Below are 20,468 nucleotides of genomic sequence, written 5' to 3' on the forward strand. Positions count from 1 at the left end.
TATATTTGAAGCTTGTTGAAACTGCAAAGCTGCAAGCTTAGACTATTAGCTGACGTAAATAAAGATATAGGCATGTTTCTAAAATCACTGGACTGGCTTTTTTATTCAATATTTTTCTCCAAACATTACACAGAATCTTTAAATGATACAGTTATATACATACACATCAGTGTATTTCTTTATCTAAAAAGTTGAGGGCCACTGGACAATGCAGCTGTGCGTTTCAAGACAGGATTGCATTTCTGATGTTTGTGTACTGAAGAAATTCACATACGGGGTTAATAAGTCACTGGTAATTGAACATGTATTGGAGACTAGAGTGCCAACAGTGTTTGCTTTACAAGCTAGTTTGGAGAGAGTGGACTGTGCGGGAACCGCTGGGTCAGTGGCACAATGACGACCGAGGAGATGAACACATGGAGAGCAGCAGTATCTTCCTTACTGGGAAGCAGTGCACGTGACCGAACCAGCTAAATACACCACTAATGGCAAACAGCACCTTTCAGTGTGCACCCAGAGACTTAATATCTGTTTTTTAGACTGGAATCATACATGTAATAAGATTTTGGATTTGTGAGAAATAAACCGACATACTGCAGAGTGGTTTGAGAAACACTGATAGACATGCTGCTTTTCAACCAGTTTCCAAAGCTCTAATCTCTGTGTATGCAGGCCAACAGTATACAATGCTAGGTTTCAGAGTCACAAGATGCACCTTGCAAAAACTGAACAATCATTTTCATTACAGATCTTTGGTAAATACCAGCTATATGATGCCGTCTGAGGAGCTCACATATTTAGAAACAAAGCAGCTTGAAGGAAACTCGTCAGAAAATGTTGTGGTTGTTTTTGTACCCACTGATGGAACACAAAAGCAGGCAAAGGGACAACGGAAATTGTAATTTTTCAGTTTTAGCCGGTAATGTGAAGGAGTATATCCAGGCCTGGACTGGGCTGGTCTAAGTGATCTCTTCCCATCCGAACTAAACCACACACTTTATGCGTACAACTAGCTGAAGTTTTTTAGGGAGAGGGATCCCTTAGGCTAAGCATGAACAACAGCATGTCCGAGCGCTGGAAGGAACGAGGTGGCTGGGATGGTTCGGATCCGATGAGAGGTCATCAGTGTCACAGACAGATTAGATGGGTCTCTACATCATCCCCAACTGCATTAGCGTGTTGGCATATGCCATGGGCTTGACATTCGGATGAGGCTGTAAAAGGAGATGAGAATTAGATTCCAATTTAAGAAGATTTTTAAAACTCTTAAGACACTACTAGCTAAACTTTTAGCAGTTAATAGTAGTTTAATGTTTTCGGCTTTATTCCACTTGGTTAGGATAATATATGACTCCACTGCTCATCTCAGGGTGTTATGATTTCTAATGCATCATTTTCACAAATTGTCAGATTACTTATAAATTAGGAATAGGGAAAAAAATGGCCTAAACATGAGGGAGAAGTTCATCTCAGTAGTCCAGCAGATGTCACTGTAACACTGTGCATTAAGCTAACCACATATTCAAAATTTGTATAGTGATGATCTTCATTAAAATATCCACTTAAGTGATATAATATCAATGTTGTTTCTAGGTTTCTTATCTTTAAAATTTTTGTTAATGAGAATGAAGTACTTTTAAGTTTTTGTTACACTTCAACCACTTTTCCATTAGCGCAATTCAATCCCTGTTTCATGTAGAAACATCTGAGATATCGCTTCTTTTAATTAAGGACCTGAAAGTGATGTACCTTACTGACTAAACCTCAACATGCACTTTATGTATTACGGGTAAATTTTTAATCTTTTAGGAGACACTGCCTGCACTGTTTTATTTATTAAATAACTATTTATTTCTATATCATCATCATTATTATTATTATATTATATTGATTTTATTAAACTCAAGATAACAGGACACTAACCACAGCTGTGAACTGGTGAAATTCTGGTTTGAGGTCTGATCCCCTGAGGTGGATATATGCTCCTTTGTTTCCCATCTGATCACTGAGGGAAAAAAAAGGAGAATACAACAGTTAAAATGTGCCACTTTTTTAACAGTCAACACTTAAGTTAGGTAACTTGATTACTTACCAGTAGTTGGGTGCTGAGAACACGGTGATGCACTTCCCTGAGTGAGTGACCTCGTACCCCTCAGCTTTGACCTCATGACTACGCACAATGAAATCCAGCTTGTTCTGCTCCAGGAAGCGCTCCGTCACATCGGGCCCAAACTGGCAACTCACCCCTCGCTTACTGATCGACCGGCCATTCTGTGTAAGAGGGAGAGAGAGACACAAACTATAAAGCAGGTACTGCCACAAATTGCATCCAGATCTGTAGGAAGCACTGAATTATGCTTCAGTATAAACCTGTGGGTGAGAACTCGCCTGTGGCTGTGGATCTGACCAGAGGAGGTCACACATAGGACCTGTGAACGCATGGGGAAAAGTGTTAAATTATACTTGTCATCCCTTTTAAAGGTTATTTCTTATAGCAATTTAAACTGATAATGACTTAAGAGTCTGGCCCCACCTGAGTCTGGAGGCTGTCTATTCCTGTCAATCTTCCTTAAGTCTTCCAATGTGACACCATCTTCACTGAACAGCCCACCGTGCATAACCTGACATGGAGAATTTAATTAGAACTGTGAGTACAGCAATAAAAACACATGAAACATTGTGCAAGAAAAGTGATGAATACAAAAAAATAGTAATCAGTAAGTTATCTTAACAACACATACTATTTCAGAAGCATAACTGAGGTGACAGAAATTACATACATTAGCATACTCCTATATACTTTATATCTCATCATTTTGAATTAACTTCCACTTAAATGACAACCATAAGAATTAAATCCATACATATTCACACCTTAAGCACAAATAAATTACTCGCCAGTGTCACCTTTTAGTTCACATTCTCAAAGCTTACCAGTACTTTATTGTTGATACACTGTGCAAGAGGAAGCCACTGGAAGACCTCGCTGAAAAGCTGAAACATCTGGGCTGTGTACTTGGCTTTGACCTCCCCTTCAAATCCATACATCTGGTTCATGTTGTCCGTCTCATGGTTACCTGCAGATTTAAAAGTGGTTACTGCGGATTACACAGGACACTTAAATATTTTAATCAGTCATTACTATGGAGGATCAATTATCCAGCAAAAGACTTCTGGGTATCGCTCTTTAGAAGAGTTGTTTGCGATTACCTTCTGCAGAATTTAAACTTTCACCACTAGGTGACAGCATTTCACCCCCTATTTAACAACTTCTGCCATTCACCACATTGCTGCTATGAACTAGAATTTACTCCCAGTTTCTTGTGTGGTTAAATAAATGTTGCACTGACATGTTGCACCATCTAATGGTACAAATTTGTGTGGTTAGTGGTCTGTATTCCATTAAAGTAAAACATGAACCTTTCTTGTTTAGTTGACTATTCTTCAAAACAATATTTTTACAATACATAGACTATTTGAACATAATGCCATAGCAGTTGTTGTTTGATATTCTATCAATATGTTCAGTTAATCATGAAAGGTGTTAAATTACTGATAAATTATAGGACTTTGCAGTAGATGCCTTTAAACCCAATGCCAACAGAGATATGTAGTTATCATGATGTACAATATGGCACGTTACAGCAGCCTGAGATCCATGCACAACACTCTTGAGCGCTCTCACCTCTAAGCAAGTGGAAGTTGTTGGGGTAGAGCAGCTTGAAGCCAAAAAGGGTAAGAATGACCTCAACAGAGAAAGAGCCACGATCCACAAAGTCACCATTGAACAGCTGAATGCTGTGGTTAAGCATTATGACGCACAAGTTCTGGACAAGTTTGTGGCATCTGACTGTTACAATTTTAGACAGAAAAGTACTCCAGTGAACACAAATTTAAAACCAATGTGTGTGAGCGTCAGCAAAAACAAAGGATACATAAGGGTTGGTGTCAGAAGGTAAGCCGTTCAACTTGAAGATGTTGAGGAGATCGTAGTATTGGCCATGAGTGTCCCCACAAATAGTTATTTTTTCTGTCTGTGACAAAGAGAAACAGAACATCTTTAACAAAGAATGGAGAACTTTAAAAAATGGCCATGTACAATCATCTACTACCTGTACTCCCATTGTGGGTTTTGTTAGTGTTAGCACTTAGAAAATATGACCACGCTCTAATTTTGTACTCATTACTTGTGAACTAAAAAACTTCACTTCATTCTTGAGTATATGAAGAAAAATCCTCACCTCTTTTAACGTGATTTCAACAAGACTTGGCAGTTTTGACAGAACATCTTTAACTTGCACCAAAATCTGGGAAAAAAAGAAATACATACATACATACCAGTTTAATTTGAAGCATACACATATTTCCATTTCCTTGTCTTACTCTACTATATGTCATATAAATAACTATGGTTACCTGATAAGCACACTTTCTGTGCAGTTTCTTCTGATCTTTGAACCAATCCATCATCTCTTTCATGAACTTCAATGTTACCTTCCCGTCTTCAAGTTTTGGGCCTGTATAGTCATCCTCAATCGCTGCACAGTCAAGATTAATATGGTTCACATCACATCTTTCACCTTATTACCTTCTGAATTAAATATTATTATATGACACTAATGTATATTCCTCAAATAAGAAAGCAAACATACTCATGTTTTCAATGTCCAAAGAGTCAACAACAGATTTCTTTGTCTCGTCGCTGGCAATGGCTCTCTCAAAAGCCTTCTGTTTCACAATCTTGTTACATTCTTGATACTTCATCCTTGCATCCTTGTCATTCGGTCGAACCCTCACTACCTATTATCAGGACAGAGACATGAAATAAACACCCTGGTTAACCTTTAACTGGCATTAAAGCATACATAGGGACAAGGACTTTGTATAGATGCAAAGCTGAGAATATAAATAGAAACAGAAACATAAAGGATCAAATCTCTCAATTAACATACGTAAAATGAACAATGGTTTTAGTCACATGATGTTCTGTCCCATATCTCTTAAGAGTTATACACATTTAAATCTAGCCCCAACCCTTCTTTGCTTACAGAAGCGTTGAATATGCTTTTTGAAATATCATGGTTAGTGGTCTGGTTTGTGCAATAAACTAGAGACTAAGACAGAACTTCAGAGATCCCTAAGGTCTATCGTTATATTTAAATTATATTGCTTATTATGAGGAAGGCACAAACCCCATTAACTGTGGTATGAGAGCCTTCAAACTGGATCTAATTGGCATCATGACAGGATTACAGGATAATCCCCACTTTGTGCTGTTAAGGCAACACAAAGAGCCTAACTGGTGGTGACAGAGCAACAGATGGAAGTGGAGAGCTCTGTACTTTGTTCTATTCAAGGTTAGACTGGATGGCAAGTGTACATGATGTGTCTTCTAATAATAAAAAATGCTATTGCTTCTTACCGTTTCGTAGTCTTTTAGTGCAGCTTTAAATTTGCCCAGTGCCATGTTGGAGGTGGCACGGCGGTAATATCCCTTAATGTAGTTTTTGTCTACTTCCAGGGCCTTTGTGGCATCCGCCAGGGCATAACCATAGCACTCTGTGCGTAGGTATGCCAGGCTTCGGTTGCTGTAGTATATGGCATTGGATGGATTGAGTTCCAAGGCTTCTGAGTAGTACTTGATTGCATTTTCATAGTCTTTTTCTGAATAAGGAAAAGAAAAAACAAAGTTGGAGTTTAACTGGACCTTGATCATACACTCAAACATAACGTAATGAGTTACCCACTAGTGAAAGAAATTGTAAAAACTACAATGGTGTGTGTTTAGCAGTGTATATCACTGCCATGATACATGGTTTTCTTAATCATAGGACTGTTGAATTATAGCAAAAATAAATTGTTGATCATTTTGGTCAATCACGATTATTTAACATAACTATTTATACACACAGACACACACACAAACATAATATATACACATATATATTTAATGGGTTTATTTTGAAGGGCATAAACTATATGCAGACCAGTCACCAAACATATTAAGAATTTTTTTTTTTAATTCAGCATTGTTTATGAAGAAATCATATCCCCACCTTTACAAACAGACAAACTAAAGCAGGTTTTACAAGTTTTGCAATATATACAACTAAGAAAATAAAACTGCCAAAACGTACTAGTTCTAGACCATATTTGCTTTCTAATGTGTGCCATATATTTCTCTTGTTTATATATCCCTCTTGATTGTATATATTTCTCCTGTTGGCTATTTATTCCTGCTATCTACCATTTATATTTCATTCCAGCACAGTTGGTGTGGAGCACCCACAATTTCATTGTACATGTAAAATGACAATTCTATTCTAGAATCTGACACCAGGAAAAAATGTGTCTTATATTAGGAAAGTAATGGGACTGCAACCCCGGGGAGTGCATGTCTAACATGGTTATATGAATTATAAAGCAGAAAAATACCACCCCGTCCCTCACATAACAGTCTTTTCTTTGCACCTACCGGTACTCTGACTCATCAGTATCAACCCCGCAGAAGTTTCCCAATTAACCAGACAGACAGACCTGTCGTGGGCGTGAAAAATACATCCTGGACAATGTACTTAATACAAAATGTGAATGACGGCTGATAACCTCATATGCATGTTTCACAGATCACCACTGTGTCCAAGCTGGATTTTATATGCTTTGATTTACTAAGGAATCTACCTAAATGAACTAGAAACCCTAGCGCCGGTTGCTTAACAGACACTTTCATTATCTATGTGTTTTGAATGGGGGCGCAACGTGACTACCACGTTTCAATGCTAATCGTACGATATTAAAAGCGCCTCTTCAGTGACTTGAAATCTAATTGCATTTCAGATAAACGAATAAGAGTTGAGTTGCATTGAAGATTTCGTAACTGCTGCCATGAGTTTAGGGAGCTCTGCCTCGCTGCTCTTCCTGTTCAAGCAGCCGCCGGCTAACAGAAAATTCTAGTTCTATGTGAACCTCACCTTAAACTACAATATTAACCCGCTGCGGCGGCTAAATGGAAACAAATCAGTGACTGTTAAACACAGCGCATGGTCATAAACCTTATAACTTCGAGACATTGGATAAATAGGGAAGTTGGTGGTGTAATATACACGACACGAGTGACGGCATGGGTTAACGTCGGTGCTGTCGCTGCTGAGTGTAGTGGCTACTAGCTAGCTGCTGTTACCCATCAGTGCCGCGGATCCCAATGAATGGGGTTTACCATTAGCATGCTCTCTGAGCAACACTAGCTTAGTATTTGCGACCGGCTTTGCTTGAGGTGTACTGCAACACAATCACGCCGCTGCTAACCAATGGTCACAGTGTCAAATTATAAAAAAAATACTGAAAAAACACACTGACTTGACAGGTTTTAGAAATTACCTTTAAAGTACTTATTCGCCTTCTCCTTGAGTAGCTCGGCATCGTTACCTCCCTCCGCCATCTTCTTCTCACTGCCGTTTTCCGATATGTGCGCCATTGGGATGGACTGTCGTAAAGGTCGCAAAGTTAGGTGTAGTTTTTACCATTTGTCATATTGAAAGTAATTTTACGGGGTGATCATACGTGCGACATTACGAAACTACAACATGTAACCCTTGCACACTGTTCGGGTCAAAGTTAATAACATTGATGTTATACCCAATTTCAGATCCACCAATGTGGGTTAAATTATTTCTGGAATAAATAATTCTGGATTTATTATGAGTTACATGTGTATTTCTATGGGATAGTGGTGACAAGTGGTAGAGCTTGACTCTGTCATGAGCGATATCTGTGTTCTCATCACATTTGCCCAGGTTTCTGCAGGGACAGACACCATCTGGTTTGACTGATCGTGGAAGAATTTCTAAACAGTAAAATATTAAAACAGCATAGCCGTTATCATATATGGTGCACCCAAGGAACCGAGCTGAGAGGGTGCCAGGAGATCTGAAACAGGTTAGCATAGTGGTGGAGTGGTTAGTGCTGTCCTTAGTTAAGAAGGCTTCTGGTTCAAATCCTGGCAGGGGGCTCATTGTGTGTAGTTTGCATGTTTGACTCACTCTAAAGTACCTGTAGTGATTTCCTCTTAGTACTCTGTCTTTCTGCCAGGGTCCGAAGACATGCATGTTATAAGTGCATTATAAATATGTAAGTGCTATATATATTTGTGCTTTGCAAATGAAAGCAAAAATACCCACAATTTAAAAGATCCCAATAACAACCAAATTAGATTCCAATTATTCTGATTTATCTGAAATTAATATAATTTAGAGTCAGCTGAGATTCCAATAAAAATCAAAAGAGGAACTTGTGGGGTTATAAGATTAGTTACCTGAGCAGTGATTTCAGTGAGTGTGGAAAACACATGCAAATCCCATACACACATGGTTTCCTACCACTGCTTTAGACTAGTTTGCAATAAGCACGTTTTGTGCTTTGAGTGCCTAAAAAAGTAAATGCATTTCTTTGTTACATTAATATTTTGCTAGTTGGGTTTTTTGTGTTTTTCAGTGTCCACTAATAACTTCCTTTGGTGTCCTATCAGTAAATAGGGAAAGTATGGTTTTGTAATTGAGGTTCACATCCGTGATAAAAAATAAATAAATAAAAAGCCCCTCTAGTGTTTGTTCTCCCTTCTACAGTATTTAAAGTAGGATTTGGTAGCTGGGGAAACTGTGAGAGAATAGTCACCTGGAAATAAGTCGCATAGTGAATTGTTTTGTCAATTCAAGGAGATTTTTATATGTGTGCAGGCTGTGATCAGCTGTCTTGTGCTGCTACTCCAGTATTCCCTTAAAAAATAATGAGATAATCAGATGTTACATAAGCTGTCACAGATTCTTTTCATCCTTTAGACACTTTAAAGCTAATGTGACAGGTAGAATTCCCCTGAGTGAATGTAATCAGTATCATCACCTTCTATTTAAATTGGTTTGCTACCCTCAGTGTAACCTAAATTTCACCATGAACTTTAGGCAAGCAAAATTTGGCTTCAATTTGTTTTCCAAAATGTTGTGCAAAAGCAAAATTTCCGCAGTAATGTATAGATTCAATATCCAATAACTGATTTAAAAAACAAAACAAACAACAACTCTAAAATAAATGAGGATTTTATGCTTTAAGTTTCCCCTTTAAAAGATCTACTTCCTGGACAATCCTTACCTTTGAAAATAACCCTTTCTCACTCTCCCTTCCTCTCTTTCTTACATATTTCTCAATTTCTGAGTTTCACATATTAAAGTTAATTCTGCATCTGTATTTAACTCAGCTGAGACACATTATGTAGCAAACTGCACATAAACTGTGTGTTTGCTGATATTGGTTCAGCTCTTCATTTGACTTGCAAATCTAATTTCAATGTCAAATTGTATCCACGTTTGAGTTATTTTAGGTTATCAGCCAGCAGGGGTCAGTAAATACATTCACTGATATAGACATAAAACCGGTTTGTTTTGTAGGCAGCCTTAAGCCTCGCGTGAGGTTAACCATTGAAATTTTAAGATGATGAGTAATTTGTTTCAAAAGAATAATTAGTGAAAGACTGACTTAATGATTCATATGTGGGACAATTTGCCATGGTCTGTCTGGATTAACTGCTTTAAATACCCTGTCTTTAAATATGCACCTGACTGAGCTACAGAAAATTCCCCATTTAATAAATTGTTGGCTCAATAACAAAAAAGTACAGCCTCTGGCACAGTTACTTTGTTTATGTTACATATGCCTCCAGGCTATGTGGGGTTTACATTTCTCTCTGTCACTGTTGTATGCACGCAACAAGACACACTAATGAGGGGACAAGGCACAGGTGCATAGCTCCACAATGTTTTCACTCACACATGACATCTGATGCACCTCAGTCTCATATAATTGGCTTGTAAAATGTCACATGAACCTAAATTTAAATAGAAACACCTTTCCTTTTCTAGTAGCAATGTACATAGTCACATATGTCTTGTGTACCAGAACATCAGCCCTTTCAGATATAGCTTTGCAGTTTGGTGTATTTGGGTTTTAACTGGTTAGGGTTAGAAGTTCAACAGAACTTGACATGGTGAAGAAAAGCATATGACACAGAGTATACAACCCAGTCCAGTCTGTTGCAGTGACTCACAAGCGACATCCCACCATGAAGAATAAGAGGCCAAGTACTTGGGTGACTCACTGTCCGTGACCTCTACCATACACTTACTAACCTCAGTGTGAGTTCACTTTCTCTTAGAAGATTACCAATGACTCGCCCGCCTTTCTGAGCCATGGCGTGTCTGTGATGGTTTTACTAGTAGCGCTTCAGGGATGGAAAAAAAATATATTAAAAAAAAAAACACGTCAAGATTGACTGAGCATGAGCTGACGTTATAGCGTCAGCCACACATGAGAGTAAACGCAGACAGTGAGTGGGAGAGACAGTGTGGGAGGGAGAGAGGTAGAGAAAGTCTGGCTTGGTGGGAGGAGGGAAGAGGGAAATTGCTGTCCTCTCGGGTGCACGATGCATGGGCGTTTTGGTGGGGGGGGGGTCCTGAGAAAGTTAAAACAAACACAAACGGAGGAGCACAGAGATATACGAGCAACCAGAGACAGACACTGATGAAGGTCAGTGGGAATGTGAGTGACATTCCAGCTCCACAAGCCAATAAATGATGAGGTCTCAGAGTGCTTGGAGTATATTGTTACATAGGCTTGTTCCAGACCTTCTTAGTATTTATTGTTTTGTAGCGCATAGTAGTAGTGATTGTGTGATTGTGCCCTACCCCCCAACTCTTTTACTATATCCCTTTAACCATCTTATCAGACCTGGCGAGTATTATGTATAAGTTGAGACAACAACAGTTTCTTCTGCTCTACTCTGTGAAAATAATTCACTAATGAGCGCTTGACTTCAGGGAGTCTGTGGGGGGTCACGTTTATTTGAACCACATGTTTTTCTAGTAGGCAGGGCACAGGACTTAAAGCCAAATTGAAGATAAGTTGTGATAAAAAAAACCCCATGAGCTTCAGTTACCATCCTAGTTCTCATTTCCGTCATGGTTAGTTTAGACATTGGCTTTGACTGTAACCTGCTGCTTTTTTCTGACAGTGTGAGTCATAAATTGCAGGGATTGCCCACATTGTACAGCAGCATTACAAAGTCTCCCGTTGATTGGTGTAGCCATCAGCTAGTGTGTCAACCAACATCCCCAAATGACAAATTGCATGTTCACTTGTGCCTCAGGAAAAGTGTTGGAAATTTTATGTAAATGGAAAAGAAACGTGATGCATACCTGCTTAAAAAACACTGCTGCTTTACCTTTCCACATTAAAATCCTCTTCTGTTTTTCTCCTGTGTTTCTTGGACTTGTAACCACAGTGGTTAGGGTGGAGACTGAAGGAGGGTATAGAAATCGTTAGTGTTTATATTCTGTTGAGCGTCTGTTTGCATTTCTTGCAGTGCTCTTCTAAGTATAAAATACAAATTTTACCTTTCGGCTACAGTTTGAATTTTGATGACTAGAAATCCTTAAATGAGCATCTGATTTCATGTTGATGATGGTTTTTATTGCTTGTTTTATTTCTTAATTTGTAACTCTTCCATTCAAACACAGATTTTAAGTATGAAGTCATTCAAAAGGGCAAACATTTACTGGTAATTATTGTTCTTTCCTTACCTTGAAGATATATAAACACACAACGGTTGTAGCTGAGTTTATGTTTAGTTTTGATTTGTTTTTTAAGTTGTTTTTGTTGACTTTTTTTTTTTTTTTATCATTTTCTGATACATAGACAAAGAAAATCTATGTTTTGTTTTGTTTTTTGCAAAAAACCCGGCCATGAAAAATGAAAACGACTAGCAGAATAAATGGAAACTCTTTAACTTTGCATCAGGATTCCATTTGCTTTATTTCTTCACTTCAGTTTTTAAAAGCTGGGTTATAAGTTTAATATCAGATTTGGTGCTACAACGAATGACAGCATATTTTCCAGTAAAACAAGCAGTTTTGTCTCATGAAACAAATACACTACAGTTAGTTGCTTTAGCTACTGAAACCACTACTCCATACCTGAGTGTAAGCCCACACACAGCCTGAGTGGAATCAGTCCTTTATGATGGAAATGTGAAGCAGACTATGGGAAGCTGTATTTTTAATGGCTATAGCTCAGCAACCCCCTCCTGTTTGACTGGCACCACAGCCTTGTTAAAGGAAATTTGGAAAATGACTGACTAAACAGATAATTTGAGTAAATAAAAACAAATTGCACAGGGAAGTGAAATCAGCCCAGATTCCTTATAAATTAGATAAAGATGAAACGTGATCTTACAGAATGAACAACGCCTTTGACATGAGCCTGACCTTTTTTGAGGCATATCTGTGGATATTATAATTAACCGCTTTGTGTTTCCTACTCCTTTTTGGTTTTCCATTTGCTTTCTCTGACAGTGGTCAAGATTTTTCCTTTCCATTGTCCTGACATCTTCAGCCCGATTCCTTTCAAAGTCAACCTCTCCCATTCACCTCAAATTTTGCCACGATTCCCTCACTTATATACTTTCTGTGTGCCCTTCTTTCGGTCTCTTTTTCTCGCTTTGAGTGTTTGATGTGTGCTGGGCACGAGAACAAGGGATCGGATACACACCCCAAACAGGAAATGAGAAATTCAAGCAAATAGGGCAATGACTCTGCGCCTCAGAGAGAAAGACAGAAGCTCATGTGGAGGAATGCAGATAGATAGAGCATAGCAGACAGCGGAGGATGTGAAATAGACATGCTGAATCAACATGCTATGAATGTTTGAGGTGAAAAGTTTGTTATAGTCTGTATGTGAGCATGAAGAAAGGCAAGGAGAGGAACATCCTCAGTAAAAAGTATTTATACACAGTGACCACCCATGACGCTGCTCTTCATTGCCTTGTGATATCAACCATCATGGTGAACTTGGCAAGTTTTCATCTAACACACGCAGGCTTTCACCTTTTTAGAGTTCATTACCAGCTCCGCCAATTCACTTGGATGTGACGCCAACTCTTTGACAGACTTACATCTTAAATCACACAATAACCTTCTATCGTAAAGCGAGAAAGAGCAAGAGGATAATCTATCAAAGCGAGAGTGGCACGTAAGCCGAGGAGTTGTGTGACCGGCTGCACCCCTTTGATCTGGCTCTGTGGTTGTTGTTTTCACGCTAGTTAGCGGTAGTGACAGCATGTTGTGGCGGCTAGTTTATTTTACATTGCAGGCTGTGCTCCTACTGTTTATGAGCAATGAGCGACTGAGCACAGCACACATGGTCACGCTTTCCCACAGAAAGGAACCGGCATCATAAGTGACTCAGGATGTCTGGGTACACACATTCTGACCATTAGATGACTATGGGACTTGAAAGGAAAGGAAGACTTCAACAGAACTCTGCAAATAAGGTGGAAAGAGGGACGGGTTGTTGAAAAATCTGCCCCAGACTTCTTCTAATGTGGTGGAATTATCTCAAGAGACTAGAATAGCTGTAACAAACAAGCAGCGGAGCAGACAGTTAGAAGTATTCAAAACAAGCTGTAAATATCTGTCAGTAGAATAACATTACTTTGCCAACCACAGCATTATAGTGTACACACAGATGTTTGCAAATCACTAATTAGACATTATAACTTTGCCATGACAATACCAGCTATGAGGCACAAACAAAGACCCTGAACAATATCTGAAAATATTCAGTCACACATGGGCAGGCCATCCAGGATGTTGTGGGGGAGAGTTTCCTCTTCCTGTTGCTCTTACTGTTGGACTTTCCTGTCAGTTAGCATTGACTACTGACAGCACTTTGGGAGCCTTCCAGACTCATCCCTTAACTTTATTTTTATATCTCTAGGGAGTAATTCATTACAGCAAAGTATTAGTTCACATCCTGAACTCTTGGGTGGCCAGTCAGAGGAGGCAGCATTAGATGTAGGTGCCTTTTGCACCAGATGGCCCTTTCTACCTATTTGCAGTGCAGACCAGCGGGTGTATCTAAAGGAAAATGAGGACCACACTCAGTCGTTTAGTCACATGTGTTCATCAGGTGCTGTGAACCAAAAATCCACCACAGATATCATCTTCCAATTTCTCACTGGACCTCAGTAGAATGAGTCAGACTTTATGATCTTTGCCTTTATCATCAAGTAGTCGGCCTTCCAAATTAATTTAGTCACAAATACTACTATGGAAGGCACGGTGTGTGTGAAATTCTCGGCCATTCCAGTGCATTAAGGGTGAGTCTTGATGATTCAGCAGTGCCAGAGGGGCGGGACTGTGGTGCTGATGCTAGGATAGACTGGCTTGAATTAGGGCCTTCTTTCACAGTCTGGGTTCTGTTATACCTCTCTGACAAAATGCCTTTTTTCCCCCCTGGTTGTGTGTTGAGCACGTGTGTATATGTGAGGATGCCAAAGCTGTTGTCGGGCCTGTGAGAGGAGAAATCTTGGTTGTTACAGGCTAAAAAGAAAGGACCAAACCAAAAGAACAAAAACAGAAGAAAAAGCTTTACTTAAAAAAAAGCAGCAAAATCATGTTATGGAAAACCCTTCATTAACTCCTTTAGTTATGAATTATTTTAAAAATGAAAGCATCTTTTCAACATTTCTTTTTTTTTTTTTTACTCAGACTGGACAGGGAACGTCACCAACTGACTACTTCCATTGTTCAACACTGCCTGAACTCTGCTAGACAAGCTTTCTTATAATATTTAAGCAGTCTTCAGGAATAGTTTTCCAGGCTTCTTGAAGAACATTAAAAGCTCTTATTTTGATGTTGGCTGCCTTTTGTTCTGTTTTCTGTCTAAAGCCTTCCAGGTGATATTGCACAGTGCATCAAAATCTGACCGTACTTTTCAGCGTTCATTTCCATCCAAAAATCCCCAACACCACTAACTTAAATACAGCTTCAGACCTCCAGAGCCTCCAATGTGTTGCACCCTTTTTCTGATTTAGTCTATATAAGATGGCAATTTTAATTAAGGATTTCTAGTTTTGATTCATCGCAGTGTAAGATGCGTTGCTAATAATTTTCAGTACAATTATTGTGTCATTTCTCCCTGTTTCCCTTCCTTAAGAATGGTTTCTTGACAGCCACCATTCCCCTGAAGTCATTTCTCACGACACTCCAGCAAACAGTAGCTCAGCCGAAGGGCCATTTGTATCTCTCATGTCCTCTTTGCTGGATATTTTTTTCTTATTTTTCAAGAACATGACTTTCAGGTACTGCTTTCAGACTTCTTCTTCTGCCCTCTGCTTTTTTTTCTTTCTTTCTTTTTTTTTTTTTTTGCCAATAGCTCTTTGGGAATCTCCCTGTTTTTTGTTGTTTTGTGTTGTTTAGCATTTTTTATAGATTGGGCAAAAGAAATGTGAACAAGTTATATGCTTTTGTGGTTGCTAGTAACAAAGTGTCTAATATAGAGTTTAAAATAGTTTCTTTGCCAAGTTGTGTGTTATGTGCAGATACAAGTCTAGTTTGAGTCTTTTTTTATGATTGAATGATGCACATCATCTGGCTTAACATATCAAATAAACAGTGCTCTGAAAATAATTAGGTGCAAGAATTAGACTGAAAATGACAAAAAAAACCCAAAAACGATCCTAGAGCATTACAAGAGTTCTAACCTCTGAAAAGCAAAATATAAGGAAAAAGAAACGAGGAATGACTCAAGGCTTTTGTTCAATATTTTATATTCAACTAAGTTAATATATCTTGTTAAATTTGTACTAATTTGCAAAAATATCAAGAACAAAAATGTAATCCAAGTTCAGAATCTTGTTTAGTTATAATGACATATTTAAGTTGAACTCTATAAAACTATTAAAACACAAAAGGTTTTGCCATGCTTTAAGATGTGGAATGTTGTTATTAATAAAAAATATAAAAACAAATATGATCTATAAAAAATTGGTATTTTTTTATATATCTGTTCCATTGCTGATTTTCTAGAAACACTGACTTTTTTTTAGTTATGTTTAATCATGCAGCTAATAACATTTACTATTTTATACACATATTCAAACATACATCAAAGGTTTGGGACAAACTTTTGACTGATACTTTGTAAGGTTAGAACTCTATATAACAATATTACAAAGCTGCTATAAAATAGTGGAATAAAACTTTTATGAAGAAGACTTGTTATAAAAAGTGCAAAGATCTAAAAAAAAAAAAAAAAAGAGAGAGAGAGGGAAAAAAAGGCATTTTTTTGCATTTTCGGATGCACCTTCTATACATTTTCCAGGTCTACTCATCAATGTGTGCCTGAATAAAACATGGTAAATGCGTATTACCGTTGCGTGTCAGAGTGCATTGATTGGGAGGAAATGTGAGGAGGGTTTGCATAAACCACAAGTAATTTCTGCCCGCTCCTGAAGCGCCCCAATCACAGGAAATGGGTGTTTTTAGAAATGACTCAGCTAGCTTTGACCTCTGCCCCCCTCCCAGCTCCCTAACACCCCCACCCTCTCCTTTAGGGCTGCTTTAATTAGAAAAGCAACTCGTTTGTTTTTCTTTGTCTCAACACCCAGTTTTCCCCCCTCTCTCTCTGCCTTTTAAAATGAGCGCATCCCAAGTTTGGTGATGACTCACAGCTTTTTCCTCCACCCATTGCTCTCATGGACTCTCCATCTCAATGTGTAATTCAATTGGCCTAGATTCTAGATTTTGCCATCACTTGAGGGATGCAAGGAAACAGCTGTCACACAGATGTATGCCCTTATCATACCTGCTCAGGTGTTCCACAGAACACTTAGACCTTTATTAAACTCACAGTCCAACTTTGTTATTGTCATGCTGGAACATTTATGCATTTACCAAGGCTCAGTTGCTCAAGGCTGTGCGCGTGCACACACACACACACACACACACACACACACACACACACACACACACACACACACACACACACTTGCACACCCATCTACTTACACGTACACAAACACTCACATGTTGCTTCAAAGGATACCGTGTCATAAACAGTGGTACTGGGAAGGAGGAATGTGTTGTTCATTGGGGAATTCAGAGCTAGTGGGGAGAGAAAGGAGGGGTGGGAGCGTGCTGACCAGTATCCCTCTGAGGGAAGGCAATGGAGGAACAGGCTGCCAAGTTTTTCTCTCTGCTGTCATAACCCTTGCACCTATCAATACAGCTGAGAGCTCCACTGACACAGTAGGCCACAGACTATGGCAGACTAATCTAAAACAGACCCTGTGCAGAGCTAACCTTGAAAACCTCACACCTCCCTAACCTCCCATTTATCCAATAAGAAGAGTTATATTACTGTGTGATTTAACCCAAATTTGTGTGTGCATGTTCTCAGGATGATATTTCTTTCTGTCCACCATGTCAGTTTAACACCAATGTGTGATTTGTGAGTTCAGTCACACCTCACTTAATAGGAGTCAGCAGCCTTGCCCGTGTTTTAGTGTGTGTGCGTGTGTGTGTCTATGTGGACGTGAGGGTGCGTGGATGAAGTGAAGTAGTAGGATGAGTAATAGTGTGTGAATGAACTTTTACGCCCAAGGTATGGGTCACAGCCTTGGTTCGGCCAAGCTTACTATGGGGTCTGTAAAGAGATTATGCCTTGTACGCTTTCCCAGCATGCCTCTATTCCACTGGATTCTGAAGCCGCATGGCTGCATCTGCCTAAAATCATTAACTTTTTACTTTACACAGGTGTGTTTTCATAATGACTGTTTTCTCCAACTAAAAGGTGGTCATAAGGCAAAATGGTTAAAAAAAAAAACTCCAAAAGAAGTACTGGAACTGGGACAAGTGTTTTTATTTAAAAACTATATCAGGACAGTTGAGCTATTCAGTGAATGAACTAAACTAGTGGTTCATGGGAAAAGTGTCATTCAGAGTGGAAAATCCCCTGAAAATAGTGGCCAAAACATTGCTTTGCTTTCAATCAACCTTATGTCCAACAACAGCAGGCAGCTGTTTACCAAAATAAAAAGATTGCAGTATTTATGCCGCTAGACTAGTAAGTCAAACGTCTTGCAAAAGCTAGATTTTTATACAGCAGATGGTGGTGAACAATACAGAGCTAGCAGAAGACTGAGTGTTAGACCTAAATTATTGTTAGAAATAAACATTTAGACTATATCAAGGCCATCTGGTCAACAGCTTGTTTGAGAATTATTCTTTTCCCAAGCAACCAAAACAACAACAACAACAACAACAACTGATATACAATTAAAATTACTGCTGTGTTCGGACTTTACAAGCCAGCCCAATACAGCAGGATATCTAGATCTAGATTAGAAGCGTTTAGTTTTTATAGAGCCCAGAATGATGTTTGGAGTTTTTCAATTATAAAGTCATTGAGCAACAGATGCTATTACAATAAATGCTTGATAGTGATTCACCAGGGGAATTAAGGTTCCCTCAAACACCACCCCTCACCAATTCGTCTTCCCCATTGCCGTCACCATCACCCACTGGGGTATGTTCTTCAGTTGGGATTGTATGATTAAACTGCTATTTAGAGACTGCCTCTCCTCTGGGTGTAGATCCTGCTCGGACATTGTTGTTTTTTCAGAGCCATGAGCCAGGTCCTCTCCTCTGTTTATTACCCAGGGACATGGTAGCTGTTTATAGCGGCATATCTGTCCCTGTGTGTCCAGGGACACACACACACACACACAGAGGGAGAGAGAGAGAGAGGAGGAAGGAAGGAAACGGAGGGGCGGTGCCACGAGAAGGAGCCAGTCCAGAGATGTAATTGGTACCTTTCCTTTTTTAGAAAACATTTCTTACTTACAGAGGTCCAGCAAATGAGTCAGGGCCCAGCGTGCTTTATAACCACACTCACTGTCATATGGTTTATCATACTTTCCCTTTGTGGGCTTCACTTTGAAGAGGCTTTTTTTTTGTTTTTCCTCAGTCTTTGATCCTTAGAATTTTAAGCTATGACGCTAGCTACTGGTTATTTACATGACAAAGGAGCACAGCGGCCATCTGGTGAAGTGGAAATTAACTACTCTCTTTTAAAAATGTTTGTTCTACCCTAGTTTCTTTTTAGCTTGTAGGGAAAAAAAGCTAGAAAGAAAAACGTGTGTGGTATTTTATTCTGTCTCTGTCCCTCATTTAGTCACTCATCTTTTTTCATCCCCTATCACTTGCTTTGTGTCGTGCAGGTGATAACACAAAACTTTCAGGGAATCTTCAAAGAGCTGGCAGCGGCTAACAAAAAGATCAGAGAGAAAAGGAGAGAAAAGAGGAGGCGAAGCGAGCGATATGGGCGGCTGACTGTGATAAACATCTACTGCAGGTGTGAAGGAAAAAGATGGCAATAAAAGCCTGACAGGTGGAGAAGGAAATCGCTGTCAGCTCATGTCTAACATGTTCCAGTAAACTTGTCAATATTCTGTTGATCTGTACACCCAGGTATTCTGGGGACTTATAAATCAAAGTTTAATTTATATGTATCAGAAACATTTTATTTAATAAAAATACAGGTAGAGCAGTAACATATATATCTACACTAAAGTTATTTCAAATCTTGCCTGTACAGCGAAGCAAAAAATAAGTTAGGCATAAAAGTAAGTTAAACATGTACAAAATTAAAGTCAGTACTGTGGTAAATTTGTTCAGCCTGACCCCTTATATCAGTAAGTATGGTAACATAATTACCCTGTTATTTTAAGAGAGAAATCTCGAATTTAATTAGACTTGTGTAAAACTGATGCGAAAATAAAACCAAAATCTTAAACTGCAAAACTGCGTCTTTAAACAGAAAGGCATGTTTGTTGATGTTTGTGTATTTGTGTGTGTTTGCACACAGATTCAGCACCTGGAGCAACAATGGATTTGCACAGCTGTGTGTTTGCAAGGCAGAGCTGAGCTGCAGCAGGACATCAGCGTCTGTTATTAAGGTCGCAGTCAGCTCCGTCTGAGTTCACAGGAATTATACCAGGTCGCTTTCCTGCTCCACTTTTAATGAGCAGTTGTGCTGGAAGACTGGTGGACGTATAATCGCACATTTCATGGATGTTGTAATAAGACGCGAACCCAAAATAACATTTCAAGACCAGCGGCATGACGAATGAGCTCACATTTAGCATGACTGCATTATGAACCTAGATAAGTAGCATACAGGTAGAATGCTTCGAAAGTCATCACATCAACAGATATAAAAGGGTTAAACACTGCACTTGGATGTAATTAAAGGACCAGTTGTGTCAAAATTGATGAATAGCAACAACAGAACAATTTTCTTGTTACTCATGCAGTTGTATAAACTCAACACATGGACTTAGCTGTAAAAGAACACCTGCTTGACCTTCAAAAGCTGCCGCCATCTGTCTTAAATCTTCTCTGTTGGGTTGAATTGTGTTCAGTTCAATCCTTTATTTTTCTTCGGGTGGGCCGTATTCTGCGATATGCTTCATTTTTAGCAGGAGTTGTCAGCAGTTTAATTCAGTCCCATGAAAAGCCAGAGGGCTTGAGAGGAAGCAGCTGCTGAGAAATGAACATCACTTGGAGGAACAAGGCTACTTA

General features: G+C 39.0%; 1 protein-coding gene across 1 annotated transcript; it reads right to left on the bottom strand.

Moving 5' to 3' along the window:
• Positions 1-75: 75 nt before the first annotated feature.
• On the bottom strand, positions 76-20,284 carry ppp5c (protein phosphatase 5, catalytic subunit). Its single transcript, XM_082503526.1, has 15 exons — positions 20,251-20,284; positions 11,241-11,341; positions 7,378-7,483; positions 5,423-5,664; positions 4,653-4,800; positions 4,417-4,538; positions 4,242-4,307; positions 3,936-4,034; positions 3,686-3,791; positions 2,935-3,077; positions 2,534-2,621; positions 2,389-2,429; positions 2,093-2,271; positions 1,924-2,005; positions 76-1,214 (listed from the first exon to the last, which is right to left on the bottom strand). The coding sequence occupies exons 1-15, from the start codon at positions 20,267-20,269 to the stop codon at positions 1,152-1,154; spliced, it is 1,605 nt and encodes a 534-aa protein (XP_082359652.1). The 5' UTR covers positions 20,270-20,284; the 3' UTR covers positions 76-1,151.
• Positions 20,285-20,468: the final 184 nt, after the last annotated feature.

This window comes from Aulonocara stuartgranti, assembly GCF_965226115.1.
Source record: "Aulonocara stuartgranti genome assembly, chromosome: 14".
NCBI lineage: Eukaryota > Metazoa > Chordata > Actinopteri > Cichliformes > Cichlidae > Aulonocara > Aulonocara stuartgranti.